This window comes from Rhipicephalus microplus, chromosome 5 (genome assembly GCF_043290135.1).
Source record: "Rhipicephalus microplus isolate Deutch F79 chromosome 5, USDA_Rmic, whole genome shotgun sequence".
NCBI classification, from domain to species: domain Eukaryota; kingdom Metazoa; phylum Arthropoda; class Arachnida; order Ixodida; family Ixodidae; genus Rhipicephalus; species Rhipicephalus microplus.
The window spans coordinates 214,146,574-214,166,268 of NC_134704.1; the positions used below are offsets into that span (position 1 = coordinate 214,146,574).

General features: G+C 46.7%; 1 protein-coding gene across 2 annotated transcripts in view; it reads left to right on the plus strand.

Annotated features, from left to right (window-relative positions):
- LOC119173528 (dnaJ homolog subfamily C member 2) overlaps positions 1-19,695 on the plus strand; it is a 301,565-nt gene that overhangs the window by 129,748 nt on the left and 152,122 nt on the right. For both annotated transcript variants that reach the window (XM_075896473.1, XM_037424336.2), the window contains exons 9-10: positions 7,768-7,889; positions 14,711-14,779. In XM_075896473.1, coding sequence (XP_075752588.1) covers positions 7,768-7,889; positions 14,711-14,779 — 191 coding nt within the window. The remainder of the gene's footprint in view (positions 1-7,767; positions 7,890-14,710; positions 14,780-19,695) is intronic.

Genomic DNA, 19,695 nt, shown 5'->3' on the forward strand with positions numbered 1-19,695 from the left:
GCACAACAGTAGCTGGTGGTGGCATTGAGTGCGCTTCATCGACGACTCGCTGTATCTCGTACGTGAGGTTGGTGATCTTGCGTAGGACTTTGTATGGTCCGTCATAGCGAAATAAAAGCTTTTCTGAGAGGCTGATGTGACGACATGGGGTCCACAAAAGTACTAGAGAACCTGGTGCATATGAAACTTCACGGTGGTGACGATCGTATCGATCTTTCTGAGAGGCTTGAGAAAGTATGAGTTGTTCTCGGGCAATCTGTCGTGCTGCGTCAGCTCGCTCTATGGCATTGCGGATGTATGTGACAGGGGAGCTTGAACCAGCTGGAAGGAGTGTATCAAGAGGCAGAGAGGGTTCAGGCGCTCTGTAAGTTCATTAGATTGTGGATGGTATGCCGTTGTGAACTTGTGGTTCGTGGAACAAGCACGTACGATATCCTGGACGGCACGAGATGAAAAGTACCGGCCTTGGTCAGTAACAAGCTGTCAAGGAGCGTCGTGATGCAAAACGATGTCATGCAGTAGGAAGTCGGCAACATCGGTAGCGCAGCTGGTTGGAAGGGCGCGGGTGATCGCGTAACGTGTCGCTTAGTCGGTCACCACGGCAACCAATTTGTTCCCGGATGCAGAAGTGGGAAACGCACCGAGAAGGTCGAGCCCTACACAGTAGAATGGTTCAGCAGGGATCTCAATAGTGTGAAGAAGGCCAGCTGGAAGCGATGTTGGTCGTTTTCGACGTTGACAAAGGTCGCAGCTGGCGACATACTTTCGCACAGAGCGATATAGGCATGGCCAGAAAAAACGGCGCCAGACGCGATTATAAGTGCGGTGGCTCCCAGGTGACCAGCGGCAGGTTTATCGTGAAGCTGTTGGAGAACATCTACACGCAAATGGGAAGGCACGACGAGAAGGCGGTCAGGACCATTAGGGCGCATGTTGTGGCGGTAGAGAACACGTTCATGAAGGAAATACAAGTTCATAGAAGTGGGTGGAGTAGCGGAAGTCGGGCTTTCTATGATGGGAAGTAAATCCGGGTCGCGGCGTTGCTCAGAAGCGATATCAAGAAAGTCTGATATTGATAAGACGCAAACCTCAGTAGTTCTCTCTGTGGCGTCTGGCGGATCCACTGGATACCGTGACAGGCAGTCGGCGTCTTGATGGAGGTGACCAGATTTATACACGACCGAGAAGGTGTATTCTTGGAGGCGAAGAGACCAACGACCGAGACGTCCCGTGGGATCCTTGAGCGAGGAAAGCCAGCAGAGTGCATGATAGTAATTTACAACAGTAGAACTCCGGCCGAACAGGTACGGGCGAAATTTAGCGACAGCCCAAACAAGAGCAAGACACTCTCTTTCGGTGATGGAATAGTTCTTCTCGGTAGGGGATAAAAGGCGGCTGGCGTAGGCGATCACGCAGTCACGTCCATGCTGACGCTGAGCTAAAACAGCCCCAATTCCGTAGCCACTCGCATCGGTATGAACTTCTGTCGGGGCAGTCTGATCGAAGTGGGCTAATATTGGCGTAGTCGTGAGGGCTGCAATGAGCGCCGAAAATGCAGCACTTTGAGGCGAGTTCCAAGTAAATGGGACGTCCTTTTTAAGAAGCTCGGTGAGAGGCCTTGCAATATTGACGAAATTCCGGATGAAGCGGTGGAAATATGAGCACAAACCAAGGAAGCTCCGGACATTCTTAGCAGAAGAGGGTACGGGAAATTGAGTCACTGCGCGAATTTTGTCCGGGTTGGGCTGTACCCCAGATGCGTTAACAAGGTGACCAAGTACAGTTATTTCGCGACGGCCGAAACTGCGTTTGGAGGAGTTCAGCTGGAGACCAGCGTGGTGGAATACTTGGAGAATACTGGGCAGTCGCTCAAGATGGCTTGCGAACGTCGGTGAAAAAACAATTAGGTCATCTAAATAGCATAAGCAAGTGGACCATTTAAAGCCACGCTAAAGGGAATCCATCATGCACTCGAAAGTGGCCGGCGCATTACAAAGCCCAAACGGCATTACTTTAAATTGGTATAACCCATCGGAGGTTACAAATGCTGTTTTTTCTCGGTCCCGTGGGTCAACGATCTGCCAATAACCAGATCGAAGGTCAATGGACGAGAAAAACTTTGCGCCATGAAGGCAGTCAAGGGCGTCATCTATTCTTGGTAAGGGGTAAACGTCCTTTTTAGTGACCTTGTTGAGATGTCTATAGTCGAGGCAAACCCGCCACGTGTTGTCCTCCTTCTTGACAAGCACGACCGGGGATGCCCACGGACTAGATGAGTGTTCGACGACGCCTTTGGCGAGCATTTTCTCGACCTCTTTCTGGATGACAGAGCGTTCGGCAGCGGAGACACAGTAAGGGCGGCGATGTATAGTGTTGGCAACGCCGGTGTTGATGTGATGGGTCACAACTGATGTCTGGCCTAAAGGGCGGTTGTCAAGATCGAATATGTCCGCATAGGATGTCAACAGACGGTGGAGGTCTTGTGCTTCGAAGGGCGAAAGATCTGGCGCTATCATTTTGTTAATGTCATTGATTGACAGGTTGGGCACAGTGAGCAAGTTGACGTGCGGAGTAGGTTGCTCAGCCGACAGTTCAGAAATATCACACTCTTGCAACCACGACATGACGCCTAGTTTAATACCAGCAGGTAGCACGTGCGCGGAGAAACCAAAGTTCAAAAGAGACAAATGGGTCTGGTTGTGGCGTACTCTCACCACGGTGTGCGGGACAGCAATGGAATGCTTTAGCACAACGTTGATAATAGGTGAAACGACATATTCACCATCGCGCACAGGCGGATCACACACGAGCGGCACGTAAGTCGCGGCTTGCGGCGTAAGATGCAGGAACTCGGTGGCACAAAGGCGACTTTGAGCATCACAGGCAACAGCGGCATCAAAAGGCAGCTCGAACTGAAGAAGACCCGTCGAGCAGTCGATAAGGGCGGAGTGCACAGAGAGAAAGTCTAGACCGAGAATCACGTCATGTGGGCACTGCTCAAGCACGGTGAACAATACGACGGTCTGGCGGCCAGCAATACACACGCGAGAGGTGCACATGCCGAGAATGGTAGATGTGCTCCCATCGGCAAGCATTACTGCACACTTACTAGGAGGCGTGATCACTTTTCGCAGTTTAATACAGAGAGCAGCGTTCATGACTAAAATTTGTGCGCCAGTGTCTATGAGGGCTGTAACGGTTACGTCATCCACCAATAGGTCCAAAATATTGCGGCGTGTAGGAATCGTCAACAGAGGATTTGCAGAACGGGTCAGTAATGCAGCGTCACCTCCGGGAGCTGCATGGTCTAGTTTCTCGAGGTCAAGGACCCAGGTCGTGCAGGGCACCTGGATCGACAAATCGTCGGCGAGAGAGATAGGCGGCCTTGGGGTGATGGTGACCGGCTGAACCTTCAGCTCTGAACGTTAGTAGGAGCAGGCTCTGGATCGTACGGAGTAGAAAACCGGCGAGAGTTGCCTGCAAAGCGACGCCATGTCCCAGTGTTCCAAGATTAATTGGATGTCCAACAATTGCGACAGTAGCGCGCAATGTGGCCGGCGCAAGAGCAGTGAAAGCAGATCGGTCTATCATCCGACGTTCTCCATTCAGCAGGGTTCCGGTAGCGGGAAGGGTAGCCTGAAGGGTACACCGGAATTTGGTTAACAGAAGCCGAGCTCTCGGTTGTGCGAACAGCGCAAACAGGTGCGATGCTGAGATTTGCTATTTCTTGGCGAACGACGGCTTGGATGTGGGAGACGGTGGATGCGTTGTCTTGAGGGCCGTCGGAAGCGATGGCTGCAGGAGCCATGGCTTCGAGTTCGCGACGAACGATTCGGGTGACATTTACGGACGATGTAGCTTGCGTGAACTTGGGGCTGTCTTCGCAGGTCAAAGTGGCTGCAGTATTAGGCAAAGGCGCAAACTGGCGGGTTATGCGACGATTCTTGGCGTGCTCGAAGCGCTGATATTCCTTCACAACCGCGTCGACAGTGGCGCAATCTTTAACGATCAACAGATTGAAGGCGTCATCGGCGATTCTCTTTAATATGTGAGCGATTTTGTCAGTTTCGCTCATGTTCTTGTCCACCTTTCGACAGAGGTCCAATACATCCTGTATGTAAGATACATACGATTCCGTCGGTGTTTGCACGCAACATCCCAGGTCTTTCCTCCCGCCATGCTGTCGCCCAAATGGCCTGCTGAACAACTCGACAAGCTTCAGTTTGCAAATGTCCCAGCTGGTCAACTCCGACTCATGCGTCTCATACCAGGTGAGCGCCGTATCCCGCAAGTAAAGTACAACGATGGCCAGCATCAACGTGGGGTCTGACCTATAGTATTCGCTCACGCGCTCGTACAATGCGACCTAATCTTCAACATTCACCTTGTCCTTGCCTGTGCCCGAGGAGGTTCCGGGGTCTCATGGAGGCAGGAGAATCAGAGGAGGCAGCTGCTGCTGTTGCTCTTGTGGGTGGGCCTGTTGAGCCATTGCAGGAAAATGAAGGTGGCGACCACTCCGAAGTTCCGTGTTGGTTTGCCGGGAAAGCCAGGTAGGCGTACCCAGCACCTCCACCAATAATCTTATAAGGAAGCGTATATTTGCAGATATTTATGACGTTTACAAGCGAGGACAATGCCTGGCACACTGGCGGGCTAAGACCAGTTTGTTTGTTTGTTTGTAGCCTCTAATCCATGGCTCATACCCACTCTGGGGGATTGGCCAAGAGAATATATAGTCTCATACGGACGATAACTGCATTATTGCTTACAACGAAAAAAAGGGGGGGGGGGGAGTTGTATAGTGAAGACAGTATGTTAAAAAAAAAGTAGATTTAGATAGTGAGAAAAAAGTATCAACAAGAAAGTGGACACTAATAGCTATAACTTGATTTTGGGAGCTGACCAGACAGCTGGTTTTGCCAAACCCGATTAATTTGGTATGTCATGGATTTATCCAGATTTGAAAAATTACTTTTCGTCACAGTTTTTTTTTGAGTACCTGTTAACGTGGGCTTTATGTTGAAAAACTTTTAGAGTCTTAATAAATTTCTATCCACTTCGTAGTCTTTTTCTTCCAGGCAGAGACCCTCTACCGCTTTATGCCCCAATCCCATTACTGCCTTGTGGCAATATGTACAGGGAAATGAAATGCCACTGTCTTTGTGACATACTTTGCCATGATGTGTATGTGTCCTTGAGGCTTGCGTTGGCAGACATTGGGCAAGGCTTGGCCTGAACCATGGATATGGCTGTACAAAAAAGCTCCCTTAAAATGAGTGATTGTTGTTCACCCACTTAAGTTTACACACTTGCAGGGCATATGCAAACAGCGAAAGCAAGAAACAGGTGACAAATTACCACTGAGTGAATGCCGACCTTGTCTGTCACCTTGTCACTACTTTTTGCATTCCATGAATTTGTACATCAAAGCAAAAGTTTCAAGTCAAAATTGTTTCTGTGTAATGCTAAGATTGCTCTTTAAGTTCTGCTTCAGTACAGAATTAGCCAGTACACTTCCAGCTATGCTCAACACTGAGTTGTCCGATTTCTTGATCGATGAAGTCACTCATGATCTGAAACATCCCAGAAGTGCCATACCATGCTACAGCATTGCATAATTTGTGGTAACAGGCAGACAGGCGTCGATGCTGTGAGGCCACAAAATATATGTTGTCTGAAGTCACATAATAGCACCCAAGAACAGACGCGACTATCTGGTGTTTGGTGCATCATCCTCATCTTCTGGTCGGATTCATCTGTAACGCGCTTGCGCGCTCTGCAGAGCTCCCTTTCTAGAGAGCAAGTCGCGAGTGTGTTATAGGTGGCCACAAGCAGACTGTTGAGCTGAAAAGGCGCGCTGTGAGTACAGCACGCCAAAGCGATTGTAATAGTTGTTGAAGTGTCGGTGTCCAAGTATGCAGGTTTGAGACGGTTGGCAGAAACAGTATCTTTCAGGCCATTGATGAGCAAGAGGAAGTGCGTTTGATGACGGGCCATCATATGCTGGCTCTAAGAGAGGTCGCAGGGCATCGTGTTACACAAAAACGTTTGTGCAGTGTTGTAGGTTGGGACCAATTTACACACTACGGGATGTGTGTCGTTGTCAGGGAGAAACCACAGTATGCAAAGTGTTGTACAGATGGTATGTGTCACTGAAGAAACTTCGTCACTGAAGTAACTGAAGAAACTTCAAGAGTGGTGCCAAATATCAGCTTAGCAGTGCTTATGGAGGGGTTGCTGCGAAGAGACATGCGGGTGCCAAGCTTAACGAAAGGAGGCCGTTCGGTCCACGATGAAGGAAACATTAGAGGATTTCATTGGCGATGGCGCGGTACAATTAAGGTAGTCTTAATGGGGTTCACACCAAGAAGATGAAATAGATTGGCAAACATTGTTGAGTCGAACCAGTGACCTTGGCCACTTGTAACGGTATAGCACGCTAGTGGGGCCCACAATAATCTAACCAAAGAAGACGACGACACAACACTAGATGGTCCACCTGTTTTTGTTTGCTTCTGCCTAAAGGCTTCAGATAAAAATTTGTAGTTTGTAGTATCACAGCATCAACATTTGTCTGCCTGTTTCCACAAGTTGGTGACCTGGACATGAGATAAACAAAGTATGTCTGGTTGACCTTTTAAATTTATTTCCATGTTATATGTATTGTTGCTTGATGAGTGGATAGAAGAGATCCACCATTGCTTTTGCTGGAATAATTTTTTTAGAAGCATCCGAAATCAACACGAAGAGGTGGAGTGTCACGCTTATCTGCTCTGCTGTTTTTTCCGACTTTGGTGACGAGTTGCATGAAATTTATTAAAGCTATGTTCCTCACATTTGTTCAGCTATATATACATGTTTTTGGTTGTTCTTTATTTTTGGTTTCTCTGGGTAGTGTGCATATTTTTATAAAAAAATCTCATACTCAACCCAGAAAACTTTTTTTGCCTACTTTGCAGGTTTTTTTTTTTTTTCAGAAATCGCATACGACAGTGCGGCGAGAAATCTTAATTACGTTTTCAGCATGCTTTTTTATCAAACTGCCAAAGCTTGTATCAATTTCACTTTTCAATAGATACAATCGGGCTAACCTCAAGAAAACAACATGCTATAGAAAATTCTGACGACGATTAAAAAACACATTTATTGTATTTTTTAAACTTCCTTCACTTATTCTCTTGCATATCGGCTTTATCAATCAATAAAAATATGTTGCACGAATTTGCCTCCCTTGTAGTTACAGTCCGCCAATAAGGCTCTTACGCAAAGATAGACTGTTATAAATCGGACTTCCTAGCCGCTGCTTATATAGAATGGCGGCCTTTATTTTAATTTCTTAAAAAGCAAGCAGCACTGAAATAGCTGTCGGCTGCACTGAGGATGCCAATTTCAAAAGGATTTGATCATAGGAGCGGCCATGAGTGCAAGATTACATAGCGGGCATGCATGCACTGTCTGGTGTGTACCAGTGCAGCAAGGGCTCGTTTTCGTGTCCTCAGACAGGTGGAAGTACCAACCACCTGGTGTTCTTGAATGTTCATTGCATTGTACATGGGCCTCGAGCATTTTGCTTTGATCAAAATGTGGCTGCCAAACCTTCTAGTCAGCAGTCAAGCACTTTTGCACTGCTGCAGTAGGCAGCATTCATATGAGATTCATTTATATGTAGCAGCCCTGTAATATCGGCTGTGCTGCTTGCCCAATTTTTTTCTGTCCAGTGCATAGCCACGCTTCAAAAGTTGGTACAGGGAACGCATTCTCTCGCAGACACGGCGTATGCCTGTGACCCCCGAGTGCAACGCTTCAAGGAGGAAGAGCGTGAGCGCAAGCTGGCACAGAAGCGAGCTCGTCAGGAAGCGACCAGAGCACGACAGGAAATGGAAGAGAAGGTGAACACTTGCTTGCACCCCTCTCTCGCGATCATTACATGCTGATCCGTGCTGTCTGGCGAGATGCTCATTTCGCATCTATTGATCTCCTGCAGCACAGTGTGCCCACAACTTGGGTGTGACTGAAAGGCTTTTGCTTTACAGTAGGTTTCTGCAGTGCAATAAGGGACTTGCAGGTACACCAGCAGAGCTAGACATACGTGGAAAATTGTGATCCCTTATACCGTCGAGCCCGCTTATAACGAACCTGAGCCTGACGCGGCATCCATTCGCTGTATCCCAAAGTTCGTAGTAAATGAAACACTGCTTTTAAAAAAGTTGCGAGTGAAAACACAAACTTTTTTTGCCTAAAAAAGCCCGTGATGCACGTGTTTCGAAGAGCAAAAGCGATAAGGGCGGTCTCTAGTTTATTTCAAACAGTAGCGTCCTTGTTCGCCGAGGCCCGTGGCATAAGCTGCATGAAGTACTTGCTCCAAAGTTTTGTCGTTCTCGCAATTCGATTCCTCCAAATCGCTCTTGCCGCGTACTTCATTCACAATGCCCTAATCTGTGCACGATTCCGCGGTGTCAGCATTATCATCGGCCGTAATCAAACCATCGCAACAGATGTTCCACCCGCTCTCCCATGTTGGAGTCAACAGCACGCTGCCACAAATCGCCGCCGAAGTGATCCTGTTCGGAAGCTTCAGGCTCGGCAACGGGCTCGACGGCGACGAAGTCATCCTCGCGAAAACAGATTTGCGCGCATGTAGCCATCACCACCGCCCACGAAATATTCACCATCTCCACAGCCGAATATCGGGACGCCCAGAGCGGCAAGTTGGCTGCCTGGTGGTCAACAGCCATGAGCAAGCGCTCCGCAAAGCGGTACCTAACACGCGGATCACGCTCAAGCCAAGCGGTCACACTTTCAACGTTTTGTTGAGCAGCAGGAAAAAGCGTGCAAGACCTCCCGTCTGCCATCCTTATCACACACGCACACCAAGAGCAAACAAGATGCGCACACGCGACACACATGCCAGAACGAGCGGAACAGATCTAGGCCCGTTTTTAGTCAGAAAACGAAACTAACTTGAGCCAGCATGGCTGGCGTAGCGGAGCGGGGGAAATGGGCGAAGGGGTTGTGATCAAGAGAGGAGAGCGGATTTGCGAGAGAGTTGCGATAGAGTGAAGAGAGGGGAGGACACGGCGGGAGGGCAACCTTTAAAAGCAAAACATGCGGAAAGGAGGTAGGCCGGGTAGCTTGCTTGAAAGGTCCGCAAAACGCGCACAAAGAAAAATTTGAAAGAGTGCCTTCGCGCGCAGAAGTCGAAGCACGGCCACCTGGATTGGCACGCGCGGCAGGGTTCAAAAATCGGCAGTCGTGGTCAAAAAATCGTTTTGTTGCGCCGGAGGGTTTGCATTGCCTCACCAACTTCGATGTTTTGCGATTCGTTCCGCTCAATTAACATCTGTTTTCACACTTCCGGCGTGCGGAAGTGTGAACTTTGCCTAAAAATCGTAATTGTAATCACGTGAGTCACCTACCTGTGCTGGCACAATCTCATTACGCTCCAAAAAGTGTGAAAAAACGAACATGGAATACTATGCAACGAGTGCTGTTTATATTTAAGAAGAACACAATCTATCCTGATTGGTATAGCTCAACTGCTGCAAGATCAATTCTTTAACAGCGTACATCCTTCTTATTCTAAGCATGAGCTTTAGATTGCAATTCCTCACATTGGCGTACACGCGTCAATGTGGTCTTCCCACTCGTCTTCATTTCTTTATCACGACAAATGGTATTAGTCTTCAGTTCAACAGACGTGCATACTTCATTGTCGCACTCTGCGAAGTGTTGTAACATTAGTGAGGCTGAAGCACTAAGCAGCACTCTTTTTTGTCCATGTTTCTTCTTCCCGTAGTTACACTGTAACTACTCGTTTTCTTGTGCTGTGCAGATATGATGAAAATTTAGTCCTAGCCTTTGTCTTCACTGTGGACGCTCTCTGACTAGACTTGTGCAACAATTTCAATAGTTTCTCATGCGCTGTTCTTTGTAACCCTTCATAATGGCGTTAGCATAACATGGCCTTCTTGACAGATCACTCATGTCGCCTTTTTTAGTATTGTGCCATTTTCCTGCTGTCATCAGAGACGTAGGGCTGTCTTTCAGTCACGTACTTGCGTACTTGTAAAACGTCATCCGTTTCAGTGAGTGCTTGAAGTTCTTTGTGCAAAACCGCTCGCTCGTTCAGCTGGTCAATGAGAAGCACCATTTCTGCGCCATATTCTGTTTCTGCTGCTGGCTCCTGCAACGTTGGAGTGAGTGTCTTAGGGCTTCCAAAATGAACATCTGTTTGCCGGGTTTACAATAAGCCTGTACAGCCCAAGCAAAAGTGCCCGTCGCTCAATGTGGGTGGCAGCCATGATGGAAGTTTGGCCGTTTGGTCTCAGTAGCCCCAATGATGAATGCTGATTCGTTACGAGTGTGAACTTCCGTCCCAAAAGGTGGTCACGTCAGAACCGTAACATGCCAAACACAAGCGCTAATGCTTCTCGCTCGATTTGGGAGTACTTCCTTTTAGAGCATTCGTCAACGTAACCCAATAGGCCCGTCTTCACCGTTTACGTGCTGAAAAATGGTTGCACCGACACCGTTAGGCGAAACGTCGCATTCTAATAAAACTGCCGCTGAGGATCAAAGTACGTTAGCATTGGGGTTGAACTCAAAGTGTTTTTTTCCTTTGCAAATGCTGTGTTTTTCTTTGTGTGCGAAACCCATTTTGCTCCTTTTTCAAGAAGCTTATACAAAGGTGCAAGCACCGTGGAAAGATTTCGCAGAAACTTATTGTAAAGAGAGACTATTTCTAAGAACAGTCGCAGTTCAAAATTTTGTGGCATGGGGCTAGTCTGACTGCATCGACATTCTTTTCAAGAGAATGTAGTCCCCCGGCATCAATACGATGTCCAAGATATGTCACTGATGATTCACAGAACCTGCGCTTGTCTGCATGGAGATTGATGCCGTTCTTGTGGAATCGCTGGAACACTTGCAGATTAACATTTTTATTGGTGCCCAAGGGTCAGCGGTAACAGAAAATGGCGCAGCGGCTTCAGTAGAAAGCATGTCAAAAGTTTTTTGAAATGTGCCACAGAAGTTGTGCACCAAATCCCACCCATGTGCACCAAATCCCACCTAAATCCCACCCATGTCGATTGTACGTGGGACAAACAGGGCTCTGCGTTAATGAACAAGTTGGGGAACATGCTGTGTCAATTACAGAAAGAGATGGGGCGAACTTACCCGCGCATAGCCGCTCATGCATGGTGTGTGAGCCCATATTCGAAAGGGCGAAAATTCTAAGCAAAAGCTAAAGGAGATTAGGACCTGAGCTGTTAGAAGCTTCTTATATTGAGGAAATGGGTGACAACTGTATAAGTGACACTCTCTGTATAACGCCGAAAGTAATTTTCTGTGCATATTTTGTTGAGATGACGTGATCTTGAGAGGCATTTTATTGTTTCTTTTTCCCTCTCTTCTTTCGCTCTATTTAGGATGTGTGTAAAAAAAAGTACGTATATATAGGCAGCAACTAAATAACTAAGACCCATTGATAGATTGTGCTCTTTCTGTTTACTCTGTCTTTTCCTCCTGTGCTCGATCGATCAAATGCGCTACGATTCCAATCACTTAGTACCTCATTAAAGAACCTTACAATTTGTCATTTTTGTCATTAGATCATTTCGATGTAGTGATACATTTTCAGGTTCTGTGTACCAGTTTTATCAGTAATAAATCTTGAGTAGCTGTCATCTTCCACAAAGTCACCAAATAGCTTTGCAATAAGCGGTAACGTATTGGTAGTTCCACGTGCCATCACTATTGTGAAAACAAAATAGGATCAATACACTCGAACTTCGATATAATCAACCCAGATATAATGAAGTATCGTATTTACTCTTGTTAATTTGTGAACTTTTTTTTGCAATTTTGGGGCCCCGAGAAGGGGGTGCGCAAATTACGCGGGGATTTCGCGAGCGCATACGAAATATTGTGCCGCAGTCCTAACTCGTGCAGTATATACATTTAAGAAAAGAAATTAATTGAAGCACAAACAAAGCATACTTATTAGTTTTGAAAGAACTGACGCATACTTTAAGCAGTCTGATTGGGTCACCAATGGTATAGCAGGAATCACTGATCGCGAAGTCCAATTGAGGATTATCGTCGCGGCTGCTCTCAGCGCCCTACCGAAGCGCATCGTCCTCGGTTCCATTGTGCGCGTTCGAATGCCCCATTTTCTTGAAGCTCTTTCAACAATGGTGGGAAAAACTAGATCCCATGACACGGTGATACCGGAAGAACTGAGCATCTGCGCATAATTGAAAAGGCCTCCTTCAATAGCAGAAAACTTGGCATCAACCGGGCTTTCTTCTGCTTTCTCATATATAGATCGCACCGGTCGTCACATTGAAGTATCCCATCGAAGTGCTTTGCGGTGGCACACTTCCCTTTTTCTTTGGAGCAATGTACAATAGCGAGCTTCAATTTTGCCGTATATATAATTGCTGTAGCACATCGCAAAGAAAGCGTCAAAAGGCGTCGGCCGGATAGCGAAGCCTAAACTTCCGAAATTCACCAAGTGTGCATTGTAGCGCGGACGCAGAGAACGAGAGGAACGGTTGGCACAACAGGCTCTCGCACACCTTCAATGCAGAAATTCGTCCATATCATGATGCGAGCGTGCATTCTCGCCATTATCGCGCTTGTAGAGATTGGGAGATAGGGGGAGGCAAACGCTCGAGCAGTTCGGGCAACCGGTCAGAAGGTTTGTGTTCGGGTGCGGTATTCCAGGGACCCTAGTTCGAGAGATCACCTCGGAAGAAGGGACTTGGCACTAGCAGCCTGTTTGACTGCGCTCGTCTGCTCGGGGAGGCGCGCACCCGGCCGAAGCATTGAAACGTTCAGAGGTGCACGTGCCTGCGAGTTGGATCGGGCGGGTCGGGGAGCATGATATATGCGAGTAAAGTTTTTTTTAGTAAAGTTTATTTTTTTTTCTGAAGCTGGCAAAATGTTAGGGGTGCGCAAATTATGCGAGGGCGCCAAATATGTGCGTAAATACGGTATCTGTTATAGCGAAGTAATTGAAAACTAGTCTCGTAATAGGTTTAATGTTAGGAATAAGCTTTTTTAGCAAATTTTTCGGTATGATGAATTCATTTTTGTGTAAGATGCCACTTTCTTATAATAAGGTTTGAGTGTTGTTCTGAAAGGTAGTGTTACGGGTGCGCCACAGCAACATGTACTAAGTGGTACTCATTGTGCGGAAACTGGCAAACAATGCATGAAAATAGTTTACACGGAACTTTCTACACATTGCAACCTTTTTGCTAAGTCCACTCAAACCTCATTATAACATAATGGGATATAAGGAAATAATGGATGTAACAAAGTAAATTAAATTTCTCTTGAAAGCTCCATTAAGAACCACGCATTTTAAACCTCGTTGTAACTAAGTAAAATTGACCGGTAAATGGATATGACCTATTTTATTAGTCTATCAAATAGTCTATAAAAAAAAACTGACCGTAGTGTGTTAAATATATTGTTTTATGCGGAGTTTGATGCACGCTCGTTTGGCGCGGCTCTTTCAAAACTTTCGCGCTGACCTTACAGCCACGCCACGTGCGGCTGGGAGAGCCGTCCTCCTCACACAGCCAGCGAAGAAGATTGAGAAAGTGTTCAGCAGGTCACATGACCGTGAAGCGGTGCAAAGCGATTTCCCTCTCAGTTAAGAACACACAATAGGGAAGCCTTAGAAGACTTACATTTATTCACAAATCAGAGCACATCCATCATTAATTGAAGTAATCGGTGATGCGCGCCTGCACATTTTTGCCTTGTGAGTCAACCAATTTCGCACGTAGTTTGCAAAGCATAGTAGCTCGCGGGGCAAGTTGACGACAATGACTGCGTCTCTGCTGCTATCGTCTGCACCGAGAAAGGAGGAGCGTCTCCACGCGGAGGGAAGCAGATCGGCATTAGAGAAAAAGCCAACTCTCCGTGACAGCTTTATTTTTTTTCTTCTCTCTCCCCACCCGGTCTTGAAAGGAGAAGGATCTCTACGTGCAGAGACTGAAAAGAGAGAAGCATGGCACAGGCGCGTCGCAGATCGGCATTTGAGAGAGAGCAAACAATCAGCCACAGTCTTTTCTTTCCTTTTCTTTTTTTCCTTCTTCGTGCGCAGTGTTGAGAGGTGCCACCGTGGGGTTGGGCATGGGGCTGAGAGCATTTTCGGAGCGCGGTATGTTCGAATTAACTGTCGCAAGTGCTTGCGCGCTCGAATTATAGGACGTTTTCGCCCATTGGAAAAGACATAGCTTTGACGGGACCACAGCGTGAGTTCGAATTGACTGGAAAGAAGTACGAATTAAGCGTGTTCGAATGAATGAGATTTGACTATGTTTATTTTCCGTCGCACGCGTGGTCGCATAGCGGTACATCGGGCCACGAGGCGGTTTCCTTCTTTGCATGCCCATAGGTGTGTGCTCATCTGAGCATACATTGCCACAAGCTGTTATAATTGATATAACGAAATAATGGATATAAAGAAATAAATGCGGTTCCTCTTCAACTTCGTTATAACGAGGTTTCAGTGTATTACTATTGATGAGCTAGTGTGTCAGCTGCTATATCATTGCTGCCTTGGGGAACAGTTGTTAACAACCTTAAGTGGTAAGATGCAGGTGGTGTCCGTAGCAATATCAGTTGTGGTTTAGATTGCATATTTGACACCTGTGGTATCAGGCGTATGACACAGCTACAGTGATTTCAGGAACGGCAGGAGCGTGAGGAAGCAGAACGCCTGGAACGAGAACGGCAGGAGGAAGATGCCAGACAGCAGGTAAGCCTTGACTCGTGACCATTTTGGCTGCTTTGTGGCACATCATCTCCACATTATGCAGGGCCCTCTTCAGAGACCTCTATGCGTTTCAAGTTTCCTTGGCTAGCACTGCTTCTAACAAGCTTCATATTTATGGGAATCTGGCAAAAAGATTTGGGACTACCACCATAATGTATTTGAGAAATGTGGAGGAATGTGTAAAATAGATGGGCATATTCAAAAAAAGCATTTAGCAGAAGCCTGTTTGATGAAGAATAAATATTCTTGATGTCAGACATCTAGGCCAGATAGATTTGTCGAGCATTAATTGAAGAGCCCCTCACTTGTACGGGCCATTTTGAAATGATAAGCACATATTTGCATGCTGCGTTCGCAATCGTTTCAGTGAAAATTCGCATCACTGGGTGCCGTGGAAGAAGCTCAGATTTTAAATGGAATGTAATCCTCTCTCTGGGTGGCGTGCTCCAGGATAGGGCACTTACTACACCGATGTGCTCCATGTCCTCCTTGGCCGCCTAGGCACGGAGTGGCCCGCGCGTCCATTGGTGTTGCATGCGATTCTTTAGAACTGGATGGAGTGTTGTGGCATGCCGTTTCAAAACATTTCTTTTTATCTCCATTCGCATCGAAGCAATTTTGAAAAATTCTTGTGATACAATGCTCTCTATTGGCTAGATCAAAACTTCCAGGGCTTGACCAAAATTTGCTATGTGGACTGACGAGGGAGCCCATTAACTCTTTTGTTACCACAAGAAAATCATTATTTTTCAGATGTCACGAAAAGAATGCTTTTTCCAGTTCGAAAAATACTCCAGCGCGCATTATAGCATATGGAATTATGCATAATGAAATGCTCTTTCTAAAAAGTATATCTTGTAAAGCAACAGAAATATTTTGGAGTGTATAATAATTTGAAAAGTGTGAAATGTTTGGTTTCTAAATGATGAATGATGCAATAAAAAGCACCATTTGTACAAAAACATTCAAAGCAATAAAAATTCAAGGTACACATTTTGAAAATAAATGCCCCAGGAATACTACAAAAAATTACAAATGTTCTACACAGTGTTTCTAGTATTTACATAGATAAAAAAAATATCTGTGCCAACGTACTGCTTCAGTGCTCGTGCCATGTGGAGAATCATTTCCTGGTTTTTAAAGACGATAGTCTTTCTTGAGGACCTTCGATGCAAAAATTTTGGTCTGTCTGTTTGTACATTTGTCTTTTTGTCCACGCTTAACGGTTTTCTAAAGGGCATCAAAGTGGCCAAACGATACTCCAAACGGCTGACCCCATCTGCAGCGCCCACCAATATTGCTCAAGATTTAGCTTTTATACTTGTGCAATTGTCAATTAAAAAGCAATTATTGTGCATATCTGAGGCACCATAACAACACGTCAATATTCTGTATGTGTGTCTCTTACTAGAAGAAGCATACATAGGCGATTCTAAGGAGTGTAGCATTTATCATGTTGCACTGACCATGCAACACTTGCACGAAAAGGCAAGTGTTTTCAACGCATTGCTAAGACGACACGGTAGTGACACCTACCCGTCGCCTTGCGTTCTACACCTTATCACCTCCGAGATGGGTGCGCAGGGCCACGCGTTTCTGTTTCCAAGATAACTGCCAGATAGCGCTCATGTCTCACGTGTGACGCGACTTGATGCGCTCGTTCGCCTCCGCTGCACGCTCGAGGCACTCTAACACAGCGCCCCCAAAATACCATTCACCGATTTTCTTGCACAGGACATCAAATAAATGTTTTGTTCACTCTCTCCAGGCGCAAGACTACCCTCTTTTGACGACATTTATAGCGTAATATGCAGATACGGTGCCAATTTTTTTCTAGAGACACAGATGCACGTGTGCACTTTGCACATAAAATATTAGTTTTTTTTTTTTACGTAAAGAGCCTTCTAGTAGTCTAATACTGATGGATGCCCACGATGTGGACAACGCCTACATAATTTAAATGGCGAATGAACTTCGCCAGTTCGTCTGGTGTCACCTCTTTCCATGAGCCACCTCTCTCCGCATAAGTTGGTGTTCCAAAATATGCATTACTGCATAATATTTTGTATTTTTGCAGATAGTAGATAGTTCGATGGTTGTGCACAAAGGACGGCAGCTCCAGTTCTGTGACACAGGAGTTCACTTAAGGCTGTAAACGAAAGCAGCCCCGGAACGGATGTCCCAGGCCGAGGAAAAACGTCACAATCTGAGTTTGAAACTGAGGTGCTGTCATCTTCGGACTCAAAGCTCGTTATCACTCAATTGAAGTGAAGTTGCAAGATTGTAGCGGCATGCGTGGCACACTTGTGCATCCGTGCAAGCGTCACACCGATGCCATGAGAGTGACTAGTGACACTGGATGGGGCCTTGTGTCTGATATAGACATCATAAAAACAAAACTGGAGCTGTTAGAAACTGGCGGTTTAAAAGGTCACCTACACTCGTACATGCCTTCTGAAGTAATATTTTGCAAACGAAATCATTCCCCACTCCTAACAACAGCTCTCTAGTGAATAGCAGGCATGATTTTCAGTCAATTACTACCGCTCGACTTTGTCAGATTGCGAAGCTGACTCCATAATTTGATATCTGACTTGCAATGGTTCTTTTAATGATTGAACTTTTATGTTACACTTAACCAAGCGCGCCACACATTCGCTCAAACTGGTCAGCCGAGCCCATTTTCCCAACAACACACGCACATTGGTTCATGGATATATCTATCCGAAATCGATATCTTACCAAAACAGCCAAACTGATACTGAAAGTTCAATGGCTGAACATGAGAAAAGGGCTAGGTGCATGAGAAAATAAATCAACTGGAAAAAGCTTACAACTGTAGAATGTTGCGACACCTCTACTCTCTTTGATTTTCATGCGTTTGTGAAGTTCGTGCTTGTGGTAAGAGTGCTTCTCACAACCAAAATCGAAACTGGAAGTGAAACCAACAGCGGAACATAACCGACGAAGACGAAGTGTGCACGGGGTCAGACGAACGTGAGCGCGTGAGCTTCGGAACAGCGACGGGCAGAGGAAGAACGCGGCCAGCTAGCAAGAGCGCTAGGCGTTGGGCCTCAGGGGACCGAACCAACGAGCGGGTGTCACCAACCCAACCGGGACGAGCGTGGCATGTTCCTGAGGCGAGTGGCGGTTCCGGGCCGGGCCTGACATGCTGTTCCTGTGGCGGACGAGCGTGCGGACCAGGGCAAGCGGCTGATCCTGTCCAGACTCGGGTCCGGCACAACCAGTCACCGAGATCGTGGCCACGGTGCCACGTCGGAGCCGGTCCGGCACAACCGCCAATTGAAGGTGCGACCTCGGTGTTGCGTCGGCCACAGCGTGGGGCTGCCTGGTCCAGCACGAGCAGCTGATGGTCTGCTCGTGAGCTCCCGTGCACTTGCACTTGGCAACCTTCCCGTGGCAAGGTTGCGTCGTCGACGCCATCGTCTTCAGCGGGAGCGTGAGTGGCACCTGACGGAATTAGACTTCCGAGTAGTGAGGACGCGTGGGTTACTCGCGGGCGCGTAGACATAAGGACTGTATGACTGAATTACGGAGCCAGTGTGTTGTACAGATAACCACAGTGTTGTGATTGTTTTGTGTGTGAAGTCAATAGATGTTTCTCTTGTCCTTGTCTTGGGTTTCTGCGTCTGAGGGCCCAAGAACCACCACAGCGCTGCATGTAAAGCACCCCTGATTTCGCGATGTCACCACGACAAAGAGGAGGGAATTACTGCTGCGTCGCCGACTGTCATAGTGTCCATGCAAACACAAAGGGGTCGACTCCACCATTGAAATTCTACTGATTCCCGAACAGATGGTACGAAAAAAAAAAGAGATGACGGAAATGGATCATAGCTGTGCATTGAAAATAGTACTTTTTTAATATATAAATTTGCACGTTTATTATGTATTCAACTTCGTGGGAGTCAATTCCTGGATTACTACTCATCTAATTTATTGAGTTACAGGGAGATACACGTATACATTTGAAAGGCACAAATTACCATAATAGTTCCAACTCTCTTCTTTTGAGCACTGTTTAAAAACTGCAAATACATATGCTTATGGTGCTACTATTATTCGATATTGTTGGGGACATACTACCCCTCGTTAACCCAAAGCCCCAACGTCCGGAGAAAATTTTAAGATAAGCGGTATTTCGAGTTGAACAAAACCTTGAAAATATCTGCCCAGGTCACTGTAAAAGCAAAGCCAGTGCTGCCAGGAAAACCTTTCACTGCACGAGAGAACTACAGTAGTAAAGACGCAAGTATTCACAGGGGAAGAGAATTTATTACTGAGGATCAAAAAACTACGTTACGCTCGCCTGTTTCATGTGCGGTCCGAGAAAGACGTTCTCTAGTTGCTCAACTCATCGCATGAGCCGTTGGTCACCACCGTGGCATTTGACGTTGTTGCGGATCAAGCGCAGCAAGTTACATGTTGCTGTGTAGAGGCTCTTCTTTGTCTGCATGGTTATTTGCCTCGTTCACAGCCGTTCAATGATATCGGTGTCCGACAGAATTCCGGTAATGGGGGCATTCGCCTCGTAGAGGGCAAACTCCTAAAAGTGATCTCACCGTCCTCGGGGCGTACTCCTTGTAGAGCGCATACTCCTAAAGGCGATCTCGCCATCTTCTGTATCGCAAACGCAGCCAATTGCCTTGCGCACCTCTATGTACAGCTCTTCACAGCAACTGATTTCTGTGGAAAAGTCTTCTTGATTGATTCCGGGGCTCCGGAAAACCCTGCATGTGTGAAGCAGTTAATCACCAGCAGGCGTAGTTGGCACCAGGCTTCGGCCATCAGATTGACTGCACCCAGCAGATCGATTTCATACTTTTCCCATTATCGTATGACAGCAGAATTCAAGGCAGCGGGTTTTTATGATACTT